Source organism: Caloenas nicobarica, chromosome 27 (genome assembly GCF_036013445.1).
Source record: "Caloenas nicobarica isolate bCalNic1 chromosome 27, bCalNic1.hap1, whole genome shotgun sequence".
NCBI lineage: Eukaryota > Metazoa > Chordata > Aves > Columbiformes > Columbidae > Caloenas > Caloenas nicobarica.
In genome coordinates this window covers 784,796-803,956 of record NC_088271.1, presented here as the reverse complement: position 1 = coordinate 803,956, position 19,161 = coordinate 784,796, and the positions used below count along the sequence as shown (strand labels likewise).

Below are 19,161 nucleotides of genomic sequence, written 5' to 3'. Positions count from 1 at the left end.
TCTACTCGATTTGGACACTGTTTTGATCTGGGCAGATGAGAGGGCACATTTGCAGGCAGAAATAAGTGAGAGCGGGATCGATGGGCTGTGGGGCCAGCAGCCGGGGTGGCTGTTGAGTCACCGAAGTGGGAGGAATGGCAGCGGGGGCCGTGGCTGGACCGAGCAGGACCCAGGTGGCTTTCAGATGGCACCTTCCATCCTCAAACGGCCCCGTGAGTGTGCTCCTCGCCATGCTCCGCGCGGGTCGGTACGCAGCAGGGGTGTGCAGAGCAGCGTCCTCGTCACTGGCCGAGAATCCCATCCAAACTCTATCAGTCAGGTCTCTGCAGTGACTCTGGTTTATGGGCACTGTAAAGCCTGAGATGAGGCGAGTGGTTTTGTTTCCCCTCGGGGCAGCAGGAGGGCTGGAGCTCTGTGCCCTGGCTGCTGCTTCAGACCCGGTCTCGGCGGTGCAAGGGAGCAAACCGGGAGGGCGGTTGGTGCTTCTGGCCTCTTTTTGCAGAGGGTCACCCGGTCTGACCTTCCCCGTGCTCGGGGACAGCTGGGCACCAACTCTTCAGTATTGCCAGAATGAGCTATTTTGTATTTTTCCATTTAAATCTCATTTGAAGGCAAGTCCATCTGGTTCCCTTTGTGCTGCCAGAGGGAAAAGGCTGCTCTCGGGTCAGCTTTCTCCGGGGCATCTCCTCGCTGGAGACCCAGGCGAGGTCGTATGGTCACGACCTCTGACTCTTCTCCTTTCCATCACAGCAGCAAGGAGGGATGGAGCAGGGCTCCCGTAATTAAACACTAATTGGAGATGGAAAATGAGCAAGACCCTGCAATTGCAAACCAAAGCTGAAGTGACATAAATAACATCTAAATTGTGACCTTTTTCCATAAACAGGGGTATTAACTGAGTGTGACAAATGAAGTGAGGGGGAATAATCCTGTTTTCTTTAGTCCATGTGCCAAGGGCTTGCTCAGCCCTGCACCAACATCTGGCAACCTCTGGAAATTCAGGATGAAGTTGTTTGCTCTTGTGGTGGCAAACGGGGTTGTGATCTGATAGACCAGTCTCATCCGTCATTGCATACGCTTCTGTCATGGCCACCAGGCTTGGATTTTTTCCCCCATGGATTTGCCCCGGGGTTCTCACTGGGTCGTGGCTGTTGCTGGCCTGTGGGTCACAGTTCTTGGGGGGAAACGGCAGAACTGTCCCCAGTGCAGGGACCTGTCGATGCTGGCTGGATGCTGCTCGGCTGCCTCCATCTCGGTGTCTTCCCACTTTCCCAAGACTTTAAGAAATAGGTCTTTTTCCCTCTGTTTTTAACACCTCTGCCCCATCTCTCCATTTCTCTCCCTGGGGTAATTTCTGGCTGTGACCCCCGGAAGCTGGGAGATGCTGTATTCCTGCTGGGTTGCTGTGATGGGTGGGTGGAGCTGAATTTTACCTCCTTTCCCAATGGTTTTCTGAATTTTCCCCCATACTTTTGCAGCAAGATATTCAGCATGTCACTGAGAGAGGGGATTTCACTGAGGATTTCCAATGAACAGGCCATGACACCCCCTACAAGATAATGCATGGCCAGGGAGTCTGTAACAGCAGCATCTCTGTGTAGGTGCAGCTGAACAGGACCCAGCTGGGACCATTTGTGGTCCATTAACCAGGAGGAGCTGGTTTTCCCCTGAAAAAGGAGCTATTTAAATTCCCTCTTTCTTTGTTACAGGCAAATTAAATGTGATCCAGAGAGCTCAAAACGCTTTAGCAAAACTGTAGCAAATCGTATGTATGTATAACGAGGCAAGCTGCAGTGGTCAGGGCACACATCGAGCTGGAGCAACGCTGAGGATGCTCCCCCTCTCTGGGAGGTCCCTGCGTGCCACGTCCTTGGGCTTTGGGGGCATTTATTTGGGTTTTCTGTGCTGGTCACTGTGGAAAGGTGATTGACGGTTGTCTCCTTGTGCTGTTTTGTCCAGAAGAGCCAAGGCTGGCTGTGCTGGACACTTTGCCATTTAACCATCCCTGCTCTCGGATGCCGCAGCGGATCCAGATGTTGCTGTGGCCCCGGACCTGCAGAACGGTGAGTGTTCCCCAGGGTTGTTGGGGCTTAGCTTAGCACCACCACTGCCCTTGCCCCCTATGGGATTTGTGCACTGGAATGCTTGAAATCCAGCTCATTTTTAGCTCCTGGCCACCCCTGCTTGGTGGCATCACCTCCCTCCTCGTCCCCACCTCCGTTTGCAGCGTGGAGCGTTCGGTCCCCTCAAGCCAGAGGTTTATCCCATGTAAGAGCTGAGCAATCTCCTGCCTGTTGCCACAACCTCAAAATGAGCAAGAAGTGACTCAAGTGGGGACGCGATGCAAAGCTCAGGGGTATTAAACTCTGGTAGTTGCTTGAAGAGCAGCAGTTCAGGGTTTGGGCAGGTTTTATGGGATTTGGGAGTCCACCAGCTCCATCCTGGGAGACAAGCTCTGGAGGCTTCGCCCTTGCTCTGCTGTCGAGATGCCAGACAGGGAGTTAAGCGATACGTCCCCTTCTCCCCCCGCCATGGAGGCTTCTGACTTTTGGGAGCCTCTTCGGCGCTGCAGATGGGCAAGGAGATGCTCTCCTGGTCCCTCACCGCAGCTGATGCCCCGAAGCTGCTGCTCTGGGGACCGACGCCAGCGTGTCTGTCTCCAAATGTCACCGCTCGCTGCAGTCTGCAGCCTGGAGATGTGGGGGTGGCACGGCTGGACCCCCCCGAGGCCCATCCAGCCCCCTCCAAAATCTGAGGGGAGATGCTGGGAGGGATCTAATCTCCGTGGGGCTCAGGCAGGGCCAGGATGGGTCCCTGTCCCCCTCCTCTCGTGGGGGTTTGTTAATGTGGGGGGTTTGGTTTCGCTCCTGCCTGGCAGGATGAGGTATAGATTGCAATGTCAAACGTTATTTCACCCTGTAATGGCATTTTGCTTTCTTTGCTCCCTGCTCCTATGATCATAATTGAGATGGCAATAAAATTTCCAATGCAGCAGCTGTAGACAGGTCTTAAAAAATGTATTTAGCCCCGGATTGATGCTGAGCAGAGCTGCAGGGCGGAGGGAAGGCTGCGCTCCGCACTCCCTCACCTGGGATTCCCACTCCAAACAGGGTTTCCAGCAGACTGGGGGCTCCATATCCACCTCTCCCCGCTCTGCACCCGCAGAGGTTTCCTCGCAGAGCTACGAGCTCGTTTTTCTGCAGAAAGCTGAGCAGTCCTGCTGGGACCGGGTTGTTTTCCACCCATGGCTGCCTCTCCCGCCCTGTCCTCGGAGCAGACATCTGTCTGTCAGTCTGTTCATCCTGCCCACGAGTCCAGCTGTCCGCTCGAATTACAGCCTCCCGAGGCGCGGTGCCCGCGGGCTGGCAGCAGCCTGTGCCGGGGCTCCAGGTTCCCTCTCCGGAGGGCACCCCTGCACCCCCGCCGTGGCACCCATGGGACCGAGCCCTCAGGAACAGGGTCTGTTCTGAGCGCCAAGTCTGGAAATGGCTCTTGTTTTATCCGGGAGCTTCGGAGAGGTGGCCAGGTCTGAGTTGACTTAGAATAGAATCATAGAACAGCTTGGGTTGAAGGGACCGTCCCAGCCCCCCCAGTGCCCCCCTGCCATGAGCAGGGACATCTGCACCAGCTCCGGTTGCTCAGAGCCCCGTCCAGCCTGGCCTGGGATGTCTCCAGGGATGGTTCAGCCACCACCTCTCTGGCCAACCTGGGCCAGGCTCTCACCACCCTCAGGGCAACAATTCCTTCCTCATGTCCAGCCTGAATCTCCCTCCTTTAGTTTAAAACCATTGCCCCTTGTCCTATCACAACAGGCCCTGCTCAAAAGTCTGTCCCCATCTTTCTTATGGGCCCCTTTTAAGTCCGGAAAGGCCGCACTAAGGTCTCCCCGGAGCTTCTCTCCTCCAGCTGACCCCCCCAGCTCTCTCAGCCCGTCCTCCCAGCAGAGCTGCTCCGGCCTCGGGTCGTTTCTGGGGCTCCTCTGGCCCCTCCAGCAGGTCACTTTGTGCAGCACGGGGCACTGCTGACAGCTGGGCTTGTGGGTGCCACTGCGGTCCAGATGAGGGATTAAGAGCAGACTTTGACATCAAAAGCCCAATGCTGGCAAGTGGAGGCATCGGTCACGGTGTGAGTTATGTGCCAGCCCCCCTGAGGGGCTCAGGCCAGCATCACCGAGATGCTGAGCTTAATGAACGAGCTAATCTAGCGCAGGCTGGCATGCTGGACCGGGCAGGCAAACGAGGTCGTTTGCTGGGGCAAAGGCTGCGGGCAGCAGCCGGAGCTCGGGCTGCAGCGGTGACACGGGCCGGTGACACGGGCCGGCTCTGCTGGGAGCCGCGGGCTGCACCGGGGGCGGCTGTGCCAGCCCAGCGCTCCGCTCGCCCCCGAGCAGCGTCATCCATCAGCTTTCTGGAAGGCGGCTAATTACAGCGTATGCTTTTCTGTTATGATTATTAATCATCCTGCTCCTGTACTTCATTTATTACGGAGCTGCCTGGGCTAGAGGAGCGAAGGCGCAGGGTCCCTTCATGTGACGAGGCGGCACGTGTTCCCTGCTGCTCGGGAGCCTTCGTTCCCGTGTGCTCCGGCAGGTACCGAAGTTGTTGAGCTCCGGATCAGGTTTGTCCTTGGCCAGCATTTCCCAGAAGCAGTTGAGATTCAGATCTGGCTGGAGGAAAAGGTGGTTGAATCCAACTGCTTGTGTTGAAATAAGAGTTATAGCACCCACTTGTCCTGCTCCCCCTTCCCAAACACTCGTTATAGAGGAGTTATTCACCTTGGTGGAGAAATAAAGATGCTCATGGAATATTAAATACCTCCCTGAAGCCCCTGTTGCTGATGCGCCTTGTCCCCTAGTACATGCAGTGACCTTTCAGAAATGTTGTACTTTGCGGTCGTATCTAAATGTCTTCTCTCCTGAGAGCATCTTGTGGAGATAGAGATTCAGACGTGATGTCTATCAAGAAGAAAAGCAGATTGCGGCCAATCTGTGGCTGCCTGCGCAGTGTTGCCTGGGCCACGTGCTCAAGAATCAGGAGGTTATCTCTAAAAATAAGCGGTGGCTTCTTTCGAGTTGCCTCCTTGGCGTCTTCGCTCATTAGGGAATCCTCATTTCTGGGTTTTTGCAGCATTTGTGAGGGTTGGGAGTCTCCACGTGGGAGAAAAGTGGAGAGTCCTGTGGTCGTGGCTGTTGAGGACTCAGGATGGGGTCATGGAGTGGGAAGGTGGATCCATGAAGACATCAGTCCTGGCTTTTGCTGGGTAGAACCCCCTGATGGGTGCCCTCCTGTCGCCCACCCAGCCGCTCGGTTCTCTCCAGCTCCCCCTGCCCCCATCTGGCTTTGCTGGAAGATGAATTGACCCAGAAAAACATCCTCTGGATGCCCCGAGAGCGGCAGAGCCGGGAGAATTCCTTTCCCAGCCAGGCTCTGGTGGGATTAGGAATAACTCCCTGCTGGATCATTCTCCGTTAGGGCTGGCGATTGATTTTTCTTCCGTCCTCCTCCCAGCTCTCTCTTCTCCCTGTTTCAGCTGGATTATTCTCATGCTCGGTTTGCTAATTGCCTCATCACTAGAGCCTCATCAGAGCGAGCACATCATTTCTGCCTCTAAATTTATGCCTCCTCTCTGATTTAATCTCCTCCATGCCCCAGCATAAACCGCGTTGTTTCTGCTGCCCTAATCAGAGGGGAAAATCTTCTGGTGTCACCCTGGAGCCTGGGGAGGTCCTGGGGATGCCCTGTCAGGGGTTTAGTTGGATGTTAGGAAAATATTAGGAACAATTTCTTCCCCAAAGGGCTGTGGGGCATTGGAACAGGCTGCCCAGGGCAGTGCTGGAGTCGCCATCCCCGGAGGGGTTGGACAGACGGAGATGAGGTTCTCGGGACATGGGGCGGTGCATTGGGCTTTCCTGGCTCGTTCCCCAGCCCTGCGTGCAGCAGCTGTGTTATTTTAAAAATAAATTAAACGCAAAGAAGAGCCTCTATCTAGGCCTTCAACTAGAGTCTTAATTGGCCTCAGTCCCCAGGGACCAGACAAGCCCCGGAGAACGATGCGCTGTCAGAGTAACGAGCTATTAATAAATGGCACCGCTTGGCTCTGCCTGGGACGGGTGAGGACTGGGGGGGTCCTAGTTGTCACCGCAGCTGGGGTGGCTTCTGTGGGATGTCCTGGAGCGGCAGAGCCACCTTGGCTCCTTCCTCTGGAGCTCGTGTCCGCCTGGGTTTGCTGGGAGGGGGTTCGGCCGGTGCCCGTTGATCCCCCCATGGGGTTTGCTGAGGGTGCTGGGGCTGCGCCCGGCTCCAGCGGAGCACCCGTGGTGGGGTGAGGGCCAGCAGGGGTGCGGGATGCTCTGCCCCGGCTGCTCCCGCTCCCCAGCTGCCGGTAAAACAACGCCAGCGGGTTCGTACCTCTGCTTAGAGGATCAGGTGGCTGGAGTAGTAACCAAAAGTGGAGTCTGGTTACCCTGGGCTCATCCATAATGAACGCAGCAGAGAGCCAGAGCTCACGGGCTGCCTGGGCACAGCGGCCGTGGGCAGGGAAGGGGCCAGATCTCACCCCCAAAGCCCTCGTGGGGAGGCAACGATGGGCACTGCCAAGTGTGCGAGACCGTTAGCCTGGCAGCGATGCCTGGTCGTATTTATTTAGCGTAGAGGCATTAAATTAAAATAATAAATGTCACAATAAGTAGGAGAGGTTTTTTTTCTCCTGTGGGTTTGCAGGTCGTGCCTGGAGCATCCTTCCCAGCCAGGCAGAGCGGAGCCTTCTGAACTGGGGGGAACAAGTGAAACTGTCACCCGCCCTTACCGCGGAGCCAGCTCATGTTCCCGACGCCGCCAGCCAGGCAGAGCCCATCGTGAAATGGCTCTTGGCACGGCTGTGAGCAGCCTCCCTGACGGCAGAGGCTGCCAAGCAGCTCCATCCCCGCTCCGGTGTCCAGGTGGCATTTGGGGACCCCCAGCTGCTGGACACAGGGGAGGAAGGGGCTGCGACACGCGGCAGGGGCAGCAGTGGGGTCCCGGTCCCACCCAACTGCTCCCCAGCAAGAAAAGTTGATGCTCCATCCCCCCTGGCTGTTAATCCCCTCCCTGCGGTTCTGTGAAGAATGATAATGCTTCCCTCTTGGCTTGATTCTTTGGAAGAAAAAAGGGAAATGTAGGAAAATTAAGACACACACTTAAAAAAAAACCCTAAAGTCTGGAAAAGATATTCTCCTGTGGTTCCTAAATTGCACTGAGCAATGGGTGTATTGCCAGAGAATTGCTCAGCTTGGATAATAGGATCAGGGCAGGAAATTAGCCGTGGAGGTGCGGTGGCAGCCTGGCAGATGTGGGGTGCAGAAGGGAATAGGGAGCGGGGAAGAGGACGCAGAGAAAAGGGAAAGCGGTGGCGAAGTGCTAATCCCTGGAAAGAAGGGCAGCCGGGGCGCTGTGCCGCGCAAGGTCAGCGTTAATCCCTCCTCTGCCAAGATTGTGCCCGCGGTGCCTTAATCTCCACTCCAAGAGGGTGACGCTGAGGACAGGGACAGGAGGACCCATCCCTACGTGCAGCACCGAGCGTCCCCCGTCCTGCGGGACCTCACTGAGCCCGGGGCTTGGGAGTGATTTGTGCTACCGGATAAGATGTTGCTGCGGAGGGGATGTGGCATCCCACCCGTGTCGTGATTTTGCAAGGTCTCTGGGTGCATCTCTGCTCCTGCAGTGCCCTGCGGGGGGGTCTGTGTCCTCCGTTGTCACCTGGGCTGGTGCAGATGTCCCTGCTCATGGCGGGGGTGGCACTGGGGGAGCTGGGAAGGTCCCTTCAACACAAACCGTTCTGTGATTCTGTGATTTTATGACTCCACATCTCTTTCCCTTCCAGGTGCATGGGAGAATGGTAGTGAGCCCCTAAGACCATGCTCTACACAATGACATGGTGGCTCCCGGTCCTGGTCCTCCACCTGGTCCTCCAGAGCGCCCCGGGGGTGGCAGCCTGTCCTGCCCGCTGCGAGTGCGCCCCGCAGATCAAGTCCGTGGTGTGTCACCGCAAGCGGCTCACCTCCATCCCCGAGGGCATCCCCACCGAGACCAAGATCCTGGAGCTCAACAAGAACCGAATCCGCTGCCTGAACCCAGGGGACCTCTCCCCGTACCCGCTGCTGGAGGAGCTGGATTTCAGCGAGAACATCATCTCCAATGTGGAGCCAGGAGCCTTCAGCAACCTGTTCAACCTGCAGACCTTGAGGCTGCGGGGGAACCAGCTCAAGCTCATCCCCCCAGGGGTCTTCACCAAGCTGACCAACCTCACCCTCCTGGACATCAGCGAGAACAAACTCGTCATCCTGCTGGACTACATGTTCCAGGACCTGCGAAACCTGAAGAGCCTGGAGGTGGGCGATAACGACTTGGTGTACATCTCCCAACGTGCCTTCTCGGGGCTGCTTGGCCTGGAGCAGCTGACCATCGAGAAGTGCAACCTGACCTCCATCTCGGCCGAGTCGCTCTCCTACCTCCAGAACCTGGAGGTGCTGCGGCTCCGGCACCTCAGCATCTCCGCGCTGGAGGACCAAAACTTCAAGAAGCTCTACAACCTCCTGCAGCTGGAGATCGACAACTGGCCCCTGCTGGAAGACGTCTCCCCCACCAGCTTCCAGGGTCTGAACCTCACTTCGCTCTCCATCACCTACACCAACATCACAGCCGTGCCCGCCGCTGCCTTGAGGAACCTGGTGTACCTCCGGTACCTGAACCTGTCCTACAACCCCATTAGCACTGTGCTGAAGGGCTCCTTCAAAGACCTCATCCGGCTCCAGGAGCTCCACATCGTGGGCGCTCTCTTGGTGTCCGTGGAGCCACAGGCTTTCTCCGGCCTCAGACAAATCCGGCTGCTCAACCTCTCCAGCAACTTTCTCTCCACGCTGGAGGAGAGCACCTTCCACTCCGTCAACACGCTGGAGACGCTGCGGGTGGACAGGAACCCCCTGGCCTGCGACTGCCGCCTGCTCTGGATCCTGCAGCGGCGGAAGACGCTCAACTTCGACGGGCAGCAGCCCATGTGCTCCTCGCCGCCCGAAATCCAGGGCAACGCCCTGCGCGACTTTCCGGACTCGGTGCTCTTCGAGTACTTCACCTGCCAGAAGCCCAAGATCAGGGATCGGAAGCTGCAGCACGTGACGGCGCGAGAGGGACAGTCCGTGTCCTTCCTGTGCCGGGCGGACGGGGAGCCCGACCCCTCCATCGCCTGGGTGTCCCCCCAGCACCGCATGATCACCACCCGCAGCACGGGGCGGGCGACCGTGCTGCCCGGGGGCACCCTGGAGATCCGCTTCGCCCAGGTGCAGGACAGCGGCACCTACATCTGCATCGCCAGCAACGCCGGCGGCAACGACACCTACTTCGCCACCCTGACGGTGAAGGGGCGGCCGGCCGACGGCTCCCGCTATGCCAACCGAACTGTGTACCTCAGTGAGTTCAACGACACCTCCCACAACGACACGCAAGTCTTCTTGAAGTTTACGCTGGACCTCAAGACCATCCTGGTCTCCACGGCCATGGGCTGCATCACCTTCCTGGGTGTCGTGCTCTTCTGCTTCCTCCTCCTCTTCGTCTGGAGCCGGGGCCGGGGGCAGCACAAGAACAACTTCTCGGTGGAGTATTCCTTCCGCAAGGTGGATGGTCCCACCACCACCACCGGCCAAGGAGGAGCCAGGAAGTTCAACATGAAGATGATCTGAGCATCTCCCAGAGGAGAACCGTTTGCTGCCCGGCCCCGGGCACGGCCGCGGCGGGATGGGGCTGGGGCCGGGGCAGGTGTGGGAGCACCGGTGACATCCGGGGCTGGCAGCGGGACCTCGCTGTGCCGGGCTGCAGCCGGAGGTGACAGGAGGATCAGAACCACGTGGACCTCAGGGTCGGGGAGCGATGGCCCCGCTGTCCCACCCCACGGTGGGCCCTCGGGGTGCGATGGCTCAGGGGCTGTCCCGGCTCCAGGGGCTCCCAATGTAGCCAACAGTTTTGCTACCAACTATGCATTTCTCCAACCAAGAGATCAGCAGTGCTTGGGCCTGCGAAAAAGAAAACACTTCCTACTTTTTTCCTCATTTCCCTTTTTTTTTAAGAGACTCTCCAAAAAACTTTCCTGGTGGTTGTTTATGGTTCTTGTCTTTCCTTGTTGATTTTTTTTTTCTTTTTTTGCAGTCCAACAATTTTTTTTTTTTTTTTTAAATGAATTTCCAAGAGAAAAGTCTTCCGGGGCAATGCGGGACTGGGGTGCCCGGGGAGGTTGTGCTGAGCTGGGGGTCACCCCCAGCCCATTGGCAAAGCCGGACCCCCCAGGGCACGGCCGTGCCTTGAGAGCTTCTCATCAGCGGATTTAAGATGTGGCATCTGCAGACACGGGTGCCTGGGGACAATCCTGCACAAGCAATAATAACCCACCCAAGGCCAGGCTCTGAGGAGGTGTGAGCAAGAAAAAGGGGGAAGAAAAGGCAAAATGAGGCCAAAGTCATTAAAATCAGGAAGAGCAGCCCCAGAATGATAATGGGCCACATCTTTTCATCTGCCCAAGCTGCCATGGCAGCGATGGGATGAAGGGATGGGGGGATCAGGATTTGTACAAGTGCAAAAGGCATTTTTGTGTCCATTTTCTTGGGCTTGCCAAAGTCTGTGGGAGAGCAGGAGCCAGCTCGTCCTGTGCAGAGAGGCCGTGCAGCCCAGGGAAGGAGAGGAGAGAGTTTGGAACGAGCAGCTCGAGAACTGACGGCAAAAGCAAACGCCGGGAGAAGCTCCTGGCTGGCACGTCGATCGCATCCGCCTGGACCCTGCACCCTGTGGCAGGGGGACCGTGGGGCCGTGTCCCCAGGCGCAGGGCAGCACTGGCTTGGGCTGGGGACTCAGGGTTTTGGGTGGGCGAAGGAGCACAGCTGAAACAGCTGGAAGGGAAGAGCCTGGATGGGATAGATGGCCCAGGGAGCCCATCGCTTCCTCCTCCTCATCATCCTCCCGCCGCGTGTGCCCCAGGGGTTGCTGCAGGTCCCATCTCTGTCCCGCGGGCACCTGGATGGGCGCGTCCTCCCGGGTACCCCCACAAGCGAGAACAGCTGTTTGGGTTGCCCCCTGAGCCCCATCCCGCTGCTCCCACCCTGCTCTTGCACCCACAGGTGCTGGGTGTCCCCCAGCTGAGTCCCAAGGGGGAGAGGGGTGAAGGAGCCGGGGGTTCAGCGCCCTCCTCCCCAAGGTGCTCCCTGGGCTGCCAGGATCAGGCCCCCGCTTTGGCAGGGGTGGGTGCTGCCCCTCCCTCCCATCCCACCCCTGCCGCAGGTCTGGCCGTTGCTGCAGCCCCTTCACATGCCCGGTGCCCCCAGCCCCCCAAGCCGTGCATGCCGTGTCGTACCGGGGTCCTGCCGGCGTCGCCCCGTGTTTGGTGTCTGGGGGGTTTTGCCTGGGGGGGCTGGGGGGGGGGTCAAGGACGGACCCTCGCAGCCGGGAACAAAGGCAGGTTTGGGCAGCGCAGCCCTGACTCAGTTTTATATGTAACGAGCATGTGAAATGTATTTGTGGGGGAAAAAAAGAAAAAGAAAAGGGGGGAAATTTGTGGCTTGTTTGGTTTTTTCCCCCTTTTGTTCTCCATGTGGCTCAAATAAGAAAAGCTGGAGTCAGGGAGGGAGCCTGACCTGGTACAGCCCGCTGCAAACCCAAAGGGTGTCCCAGCGTTCAGGCAGATGTTAAACCCCCAGAATTCAATTTAGAAAACCAGCAGGAGAACCCAGACTGGGAGAACTGGGGGGATGGATGTTGGGGTAAGCTGGAAGCACAGCAGGGAAGGACCCTTGTGATGCCAAAAAGCAGGGTCCAGCCAGTGGTTTAATGACAGTGGACCAACCTCGTTAAAAAATTAAATTCACCCACGTGTGCCAGACGAACTGGAAGGAAATCTCCCGAGTTTAAAGCAGCGATGGCTGGAAACTCGGCAGCGGGTCCGTGCGGTGCCCGGCGGGGCTTGGGCTTTGCAGCCCAGCGCCTGCTCACCGCCCTGCAAACCCCGGAGCAACCGACGCTGAACCGGCTTTCAGAGGGTACTAAGGTCCATATTAATAACTAATAAATTATTAATGCATGCGTTAACATACTGCCACTACTATTTATCTGATATTAATTATTAATAGAGTGTTTATAAGGATGCCCTTAAGCTGGAGGGTGGGAACCACCTCGGCTCCTGCTTCAGGGAGCAGCCGAGGCAACAGCTCTGCTGGGCATAAAAGAGGAAATTGGGGTTTTTTTTCTCTCATTTCCTGCATTAAAAAAAAAAATATATTGCATGGCACAAGAGTGCCCGGGAGGTTAAAGGTCAGGGTTATAGTTTGTGCTTGTGCCGAAGGACCTGGGTGGCCTTGGGGACACCCGTGGGAGCCGGGGCTGAGCCCACCGGCTCCTTCAGCTGCTTTTGGGTGGGGATGAGATTTGCTGGGACTGAAGATGCTGAGAAAGCAGCTCAGCTGGTTTCGGAAAAAAAAAAAAAAGAAAAGAAACACCAAAAAATAAAGTCAATTAGAAAAATACAATTTTCCAGCAGGTGCATTGAAAGATTGTGTCTTCCACTGGGAAGAGAAACCAATTTCCTTACAAATTAAAAAGCCTTTGGCTGAGTAAAACTTCCCTCCATCAGTTCCCCGATACAAAATCACTCCTTTCTAAGGGCTCAGGTTGCTTTTAAACTTGGTGTCGTCTCCTTTATCATAATAAGAGGCACCAGGAAATTTTCAGCTGCCTCTGCAAAAGGCAATTCCTGCCTGCCACCTCTCTCTAAGCTTGGTAGGGTCACATTTGTTGCATTATTTCTGTAATTTTACTCCTGTTGGTGCCTGGTATATCTTGAAAGTAACATTACTCATTAGAGAAAAACACTGATGTTTTTCTGAATCTTCTAACAGATTTGCTGTTGCTTAAAACGGTTTGTTGTACAGTCACGGACATAAATGACTTAGTGGGATGAGGGATATACAGGAGAAAGCCCTGAAGCTCTCAGCACAGGGGCTCACCCACCCACCCACCAGCAATTGCTAATTATTTGCTAATTAGTTCAAAGACTGAATAGGAGAGAGCAGATTTTAAAAGATTCGGGAGTTTCAAAGAGTATCTTTGTCCTAGAGGGGAGAGATGCCAATGGGGGGATTTTTTTTCAGCAGCTGTCTCGTGTCACTTCGTGCTCTCTCGGGGTGGGGGAACCGATGTGTTTTCTAACGACCGGGTTCCTCCTGTGCAATGGTTGTAGGAAACCCCAGGAAAAAAAAGTGTAAAACCAAAGTATTCCGCCTAACCGATCTACCTAGACTAACACAATCTGGAGAGCAGGGAATCACTGATGTGGTTTGGGGGGTTTTACTGCGGAAACCCCCCGCTCCAGCACAGCCACCATGCAGGAACAACCTGGGAGAGCGCGGAGGCTCCAGGAGCAGCTCCGAGGACACAAACCCGCTGCAGCAGGTTGCACGGAAGGCGATGCAATTCCTGCAGCTGCAGCAGGAGCAGCGTGTGGCCCCGGGGGCTGCGGGGAGCAAGGCCAAACCTCCGGCTTCCTTTCGACTTGCAAGAAGCAGGTTTTGCAAGAACATCCTCCTGCCGGCGCGGTTGCAGCGAGTTGTGCAAGGAGAGTGGTGGCCGAGCCACGGCCAGCGCCAGGACGGGGAACCGGAGCCGCCACCCAGCCGGGAGATGGAATTGGAGCCCCCCAGGCCCCCAACACCACCGGGGAAAACTCAGAGGTAACAAACTGCTCTGCAAATGGGGCCCAAAAAAAGGAGCTTCCCCGCTGCACCCCAGCACGGCTGCTGCAGCCCCAGGCTCTGCAGGTTGATAATTCCCTGTTCCCTGGGGGGGAAAGGGGATAAGTTGGGCCAAAGAGGGGCGAAGCCTGAAGTTGCACAGCAAGTGATGTCCGCAGCAGAATTTTTAAAGAAAACCACTGTGGTTTCAGGACCACTCGTGGTGTCAGGGTCAGAGCTGCAGGTTTGCACCGAGCTTGGCCAGGACTTAGAAGCGAAACCCAAGAAGGGGCTGGAAATGGCTCCTTCCCGCTGCCCCCCCCCACCAGTGCTCTGCTTTTCCCTCCCCACACACAGACCCCCATCCTGCCCCCCCAGACCTTGACCAGGGGGCGTCGAAGGCTTTTCCTGCTCTCGTCCCAGCATCACGTCCTCCTCACGGTGGGGACCGCAGGGCAGACATGCACCCGTGTGCACACCCCCGCTTCGCACACAGGCAGCCCCCACCCCTGGGAGCAGGACCCCCCCCCCAGTGCAGGAGACGGAGTCACTGAGCCGCCCAGCTCCCTGTGTTTTGCCCCAAACCCAGGCAGCCCGGGCCCCCCAGGCCACCACTTCCCCTTTCTCGTTCTTCCCCTGAGGCGGCACCGAAAGGAGTCGGAACCCGCGGGGCGCGAGCGCTGGCTCCCGGCTCCGTGCAGGGCCCTGGGCCGCGCCAGCCCGGACCTGGGTGCCCCCGGACCACCCGCCCCGATGCCGGACACCCCGGGGGGCCCTCGCCCCCCCGACTCGGCCCTCATCTACAGCAACGTGGGTGAGTGACGCCCCCAACCCGCTGCCTCCCTCCCATCCTCCTCCGGCCGGTGCTGGGCATGGCTTTGGAGCTGCAAATATGCGGTGGGGCAAATAACAACGTTTGTACCCCCATCCTGCTCCATCTCCCGTTTTCCTCCCCCTAACCCCGCTCAGGGAAGTCTCAGCCCTGCCGTGTCTGTCTGTCCGTCCCCAGGAGAGCTGCGAGCCCACCTCGTGCCCTGCAAGGCCCGACGCGGGGAAGGAGCCGGGAGACCCCCCGCTCGGCCCGACCGGGACCCACTGCCTCCCCCACTGCCAAAAAAGCATCTCCAGCGAGCGGAGTCCCTCCCGGAGCAGGGGGGGCCATCCCGGCACTGTTGGGGTGACCCCACGCCGGGGGCCGGCGGCACCCTCTACAACATCCCGGCGCCCCATCTGCGGCACGAGGCGGGGGCTCCCAGCTCTGCCCCCGCCCAGGACAGACCCTCCCGGGGACACAAGAAGCCCCTGACCAAGTCCCAGAGCCTGGGGGAACCGGTGGGCCAGAGCAGCCCACAGAAAGCCCCATCGCCCAGCCCGGCAGAGCTGACGTTCGGGACGGCGGACGGGGAGCTGGGGCAGCTGCTGGGGAGCGGGGTGTGCGGGCTGGTTTTGGGGTGCCAGGCGGCCGCCCTGGCGCGGCTCTCGGCTCGGCTCCAGGAGGAGCTGGTGGGGCCGGAGCACCGGCAGCAGCTGCTGGCGGCGGAGCTGGCGGGGACGAGCTGGGCAGCGCTGAGCGTCCTGCAGCGGGAGCCGTGCTGCCAAAGCGGGGACGCCTGGTATTTCCGTGTGGGCTTCGCTTTTCAGCAAACACAGCTGGTTTTTGCAGCCAAGGTAAGTGGGCGATCGGGGAAAACGCCCCGGGTGGTGCCAAGGGAGCCGGGGGCTGCGGTGCCGCAGGCAAACGTGAACGGGGAGCGTTGGATTTTCCACTGACCCGTCATGCAGGCGCTTCCCCTTTTTGCACCTACTTCTGCATTTGCTACATGAGACGGTGCTGCTGGTGCGGGCTGGGGAGGCGAGGGTGACAGCTCCTGGGGGACAAAGGACATGTCAAGGACAACGGCAGCGCTGGGGAACGTGCCCTGGCAAGTGGTTCTGAGGGCCCAGCGGATGCACAGCGGAGGCTGGAGCAGAGCTGGTTCCTCAGGCAGTGCAGGATCAGAGAACCACAGAACGCTTTGTGTTGAAGGGACCGTCCCAGCCCCCCCAGTGCCCCCCTGCCATGGGCAGGGACATCTGCACCAGCTCAGGTTGCTCAGAGCCCCGTCCAGCCTGGCCTGGGATGTCTCCAGGGATGGTTCAGCCACCACCCCTCTGGGAACCTGGCCCAGGCTCTCACCACCCTCAGGGCCAACAATTCCCTCCTCGTGTCCAGCCTGAATCTCCCTCCTTTAGTCTAAAACCATCACCTCTTGTCCTATCGCAACAGGCCCTGCTCAAAAGTCTGTCCCCATCTTTCTGATCAGCCCCTTTTAAGTCCAGAAAGGCCACAATAGGGTCTCCCTTATGGATGGACTGGACCATCACAGCAGCTTTGCAGCTTGCCTGGGGGTTACACCCCCTCTCCTTTCCCATTTCTGGCTCAAAGCCGTTCTGGGGATGCCAATGCGGGGAGCCCAGCACCACGTGTGGGTCAGACCAGGGCTGGTGGCCCTGAGGTGGTGACCTGGCCCTGCGTGAGGCTCTGTCCCCACGCAGCCAGCCGTGTCCCGTCTCTCCTTGCAGGTCCCCAAGGCGGGTTGCACAAACCTGGGGGTGCAGAGCTCCCTCGGGCCACACTGCAGCATCCAGCGCCTGATCGGCCGCTTCACCGACCGCCTCCCTGGCGAGCTGGTGCTCCCGGGAAGCCCCGGGGAGCAGAGTCCGTCCCCTTGCACAGAGGAGCCGGCCGGTCTCGCCCCTCGCCCCGTCCTGCAGGTCTTCATTTCTCCTGAGGTTCCCTACCAGACCCTGGCTGGCTTTGTGAAGGGATCCCAGGGTTTGCACAGGAGCAGCCCCGGGCACTACGAACGCCTGGCTTGCCTGCTCCTGCTGCAGGTGTGCATGGGGCTGGAGCATCTGCGGGGGCAGAACGTGGGGCAGGGGGACCTGTGCCCCGAGAACCTGCTGCTGGTGCAGTGCCCGTGTCCTCCCCGGGGCCAGCAAGGCAAGGAGGTGGCGCTGGGGCTGTCCCTTCCACGGCTGCTCATCAGCAGCTTCTTCAAGGTTAAAGCCAAGCAGAGACCTTGTTCTACCAGCCGAGAGCAGGACTGGACCGAGGGGTTTGCTGCACCCCAATCCCTGGTGGCAGATGAGCTGAATGTAGGCATGCTGATCTATCAGATCTTGCATGTGGACATCTCTCTGGAGAACGCTTTGGGCTTCAGAAGCAAAAGACTTCCCGAAATCCCCTCCCTGTCCATCTATTCCACGGGACTCAAGCGCCTGGCCATGCTGCTTCTCCACAGAGAGCCCTGCAAGAGGGTGTCCCTTGAGCAGGCCAGGAGCATCCTGCAGGTCCTGCTCTGGGGGCCTCGCCAGGAGCTCTTCGCCAGGAGCAAGAAGACCCTGACGCTGCTGCGGAGCTGGCTGGAGGTCAAGAGGGCTCTGCTGCTCCTCAGGTTTGCGGAGGATTCGGCTGGCGCGGTGGGGAGCCCCGGCCTCGAGGACTGGTTGTGCTGCCAGTACTTCAAGGAGGTGACCGAACACACGCTCTACCAAGCCACCCAGGACCTCTACGCTCCCTAAATGTCTCCTCAAAGCCAAGACCCCACGAGGACTTGGCCAAATCCTCAGCTCACAAGGAACCCAAGCTGGTCCTGGCTGGGAAAACTCTCTAAACCCAAACCTGTTTCTCCCACAGCCCATGAACGATGAAGCTGGGACCCGACTCTCACCTGCGGTTCCCACAACACAGGGTGTATTTTTACACCTTCAACCCATTTTGGTTTGATACTGCGAGCCCAGTTTATCTGAGCATCTCGGGAAAGGCGACTGCACGGAACCCACGGGATCAAGCACCAATTTAGTGGCTGATCATCTTGAGTAAAGTTTATGGGGCTAAGACTTTGCACAAAACCCCCTCGGACCCCTCCTGCCATCACGAGACTTTCACTGTTTTAAATAACAATGCAAAGCCATGCATCACAGCTCACCTTAATGCACTTAGCAAAGGAGAAATACAATACCTTGTAGAGGACTTTTTTAGAAAAAGTCCGTGGCACGGTCACAAATACAAATGACATTTTAAAAGGGGAAATACAGCAGCCACACAGCTTCAATAAAACCCAGAGCTGAGCCTCTTAAATACTGGTCCCTTACGTGCTTCTTTGACAGCGTTACACACCCCAGTGATGGATCCAAAGAGAAACACAAAGGCAAACGTCCCTGCCTGGCGGTGATGAGCCAGAACAGCCTCGATGGTGTCTGGTAGAGTTTGGGGCGGTTTACAGCTGCTGCCCCCGGGGACCGGGCTGCAGCACCGCTGCGTCCGCTGCTCGGCGCGGAACGCGGCACCGCGTGGGATCTGCGCCCCGGGCCCCAAACCTAAACCAAGGCTGGACGAGACAGGGCAGACCAAACAAGTCCCTTAGCCACACAAACCCCAACGCGGTCACCACACAAGCGCAGCCGGCCCAAAGAAATGTCATTCAAAATTCAGTATGAGCAAAACCACGCAGGAGGGGATGTGCTGGACGAGCCCCAGCCCTGTTGTCCCCACTACTCCTGTAGTATCTTGCGTGGCTACAAGATGGCAGCAAAGCCCGTGGCTCAGCAGCCGCTCGCCTCAGCTCCCCAGTCCTCACCCCAGTTCTCCAGGGCTCCCCAGGACCTTTCCTTGTCTCCCCAAACCTCCACAGTCCCCCCACACCTCCCCTTGGCTCCCCTCAGCTTGCCAAGGGTCCCTGGGCCTTTTCCTGCATTACTTTGTGCTGTGGATCCCACCACAGGATCTGCTCCCTGCTGCACCTCCAAGATTGAGATTTCAGGGATTTTATTTTAGTGTATTCCATGGAATTCCAGCACCGCTCAAGCCTAGAATATCTGCAAGGGATGAGCTGTGGGGCAATCCTTAGGCCCTCCTGCCACTTGAACACCTTTTCACCATGTCCAGAGCTCCTAAAACCGAGCTCAGCGGGGATGTTGGCCCCAGGCAGAGCACACGCTCATGAAAATGTTCTATTTACACTGACTCACAGCCTGGTAAAATAACCCATCCCAGGGATTCACTGCTCGAGCTTTATAAAAGAAATAGTAATCAGCTCAAATGGTGCTACACAAGCCCCCAAAGCTGCAAGTGCTAAGTATTAAAAAAAAAAAAAAAAAAAAAAAACCCCACACACACAAAGCTTTAAAGTACAGCCCTTTGGAGAGCTCTCTGGTAGAACTTCAGCCCAAGTTTTGTTAATTCTAGCACTACACAAGCAGCTCTTTTCCCTTCTGTTCGGTATCCTGAACACCAAGAGCTGCCTGCGGCCAACAACAGGCACTGCCTGACAGCGGCTCCTTCTCCTCTCCAGCCCCAGCAGGGCTCTGAGGCCACCACACCAGCGCTCAGCTCTGAAGTGTCACAAGCCTCCCCAGATCACAGCCCAAGAACCCATCCAGCC

The 19,161-nt window shown here is 57.7% G+C and overlaps 2 protein-coding genes across 2 annotated transcripts; both read left to right on the top strand.

The window, feature by feature from the left end:
* Positions 1–7,891: 7,891 nt before the first annotated feature.
* LINGO3 (leucine rich repeat and Ig domain containing 3) lies at positions 7,892–9,709 on the top strand. Its single transcript, XM_065652703.1, has one exon. The coding sequence runs from the start codon at positions 7,892–7,894 to the stop codon at positions 9,707–9,709; it is 1,818 nt and encodes a 605-aa protein (XP_065508775.1).
* Positions 9,710–11,928: 2,219 nt separating this feature from the next.
* PEAK3 (PEAK family member 3) lies at positions 11,929–17,798 on the top strand. The gene is made up of 5 exons (XM_065652838.1): positions 11,929–12,049; positions 13,378–13,735; positions 14,377–14,549; positions 14,745–15,403; positions 16,298–17,798. The coding sequence occupies exons 1-5, from the start codon at positions 11,929–11,931 to the stop codon at positions 17,297–17,299; spliced, it is 2,313 nt and encodes a 770-aa protein (XP_065508910.1). The 3' UTR covers positions 17,300–17,798.
* The last annotated feature ends 1,363 nt before the right edge of the window (positions 17,799–19,161 follow it).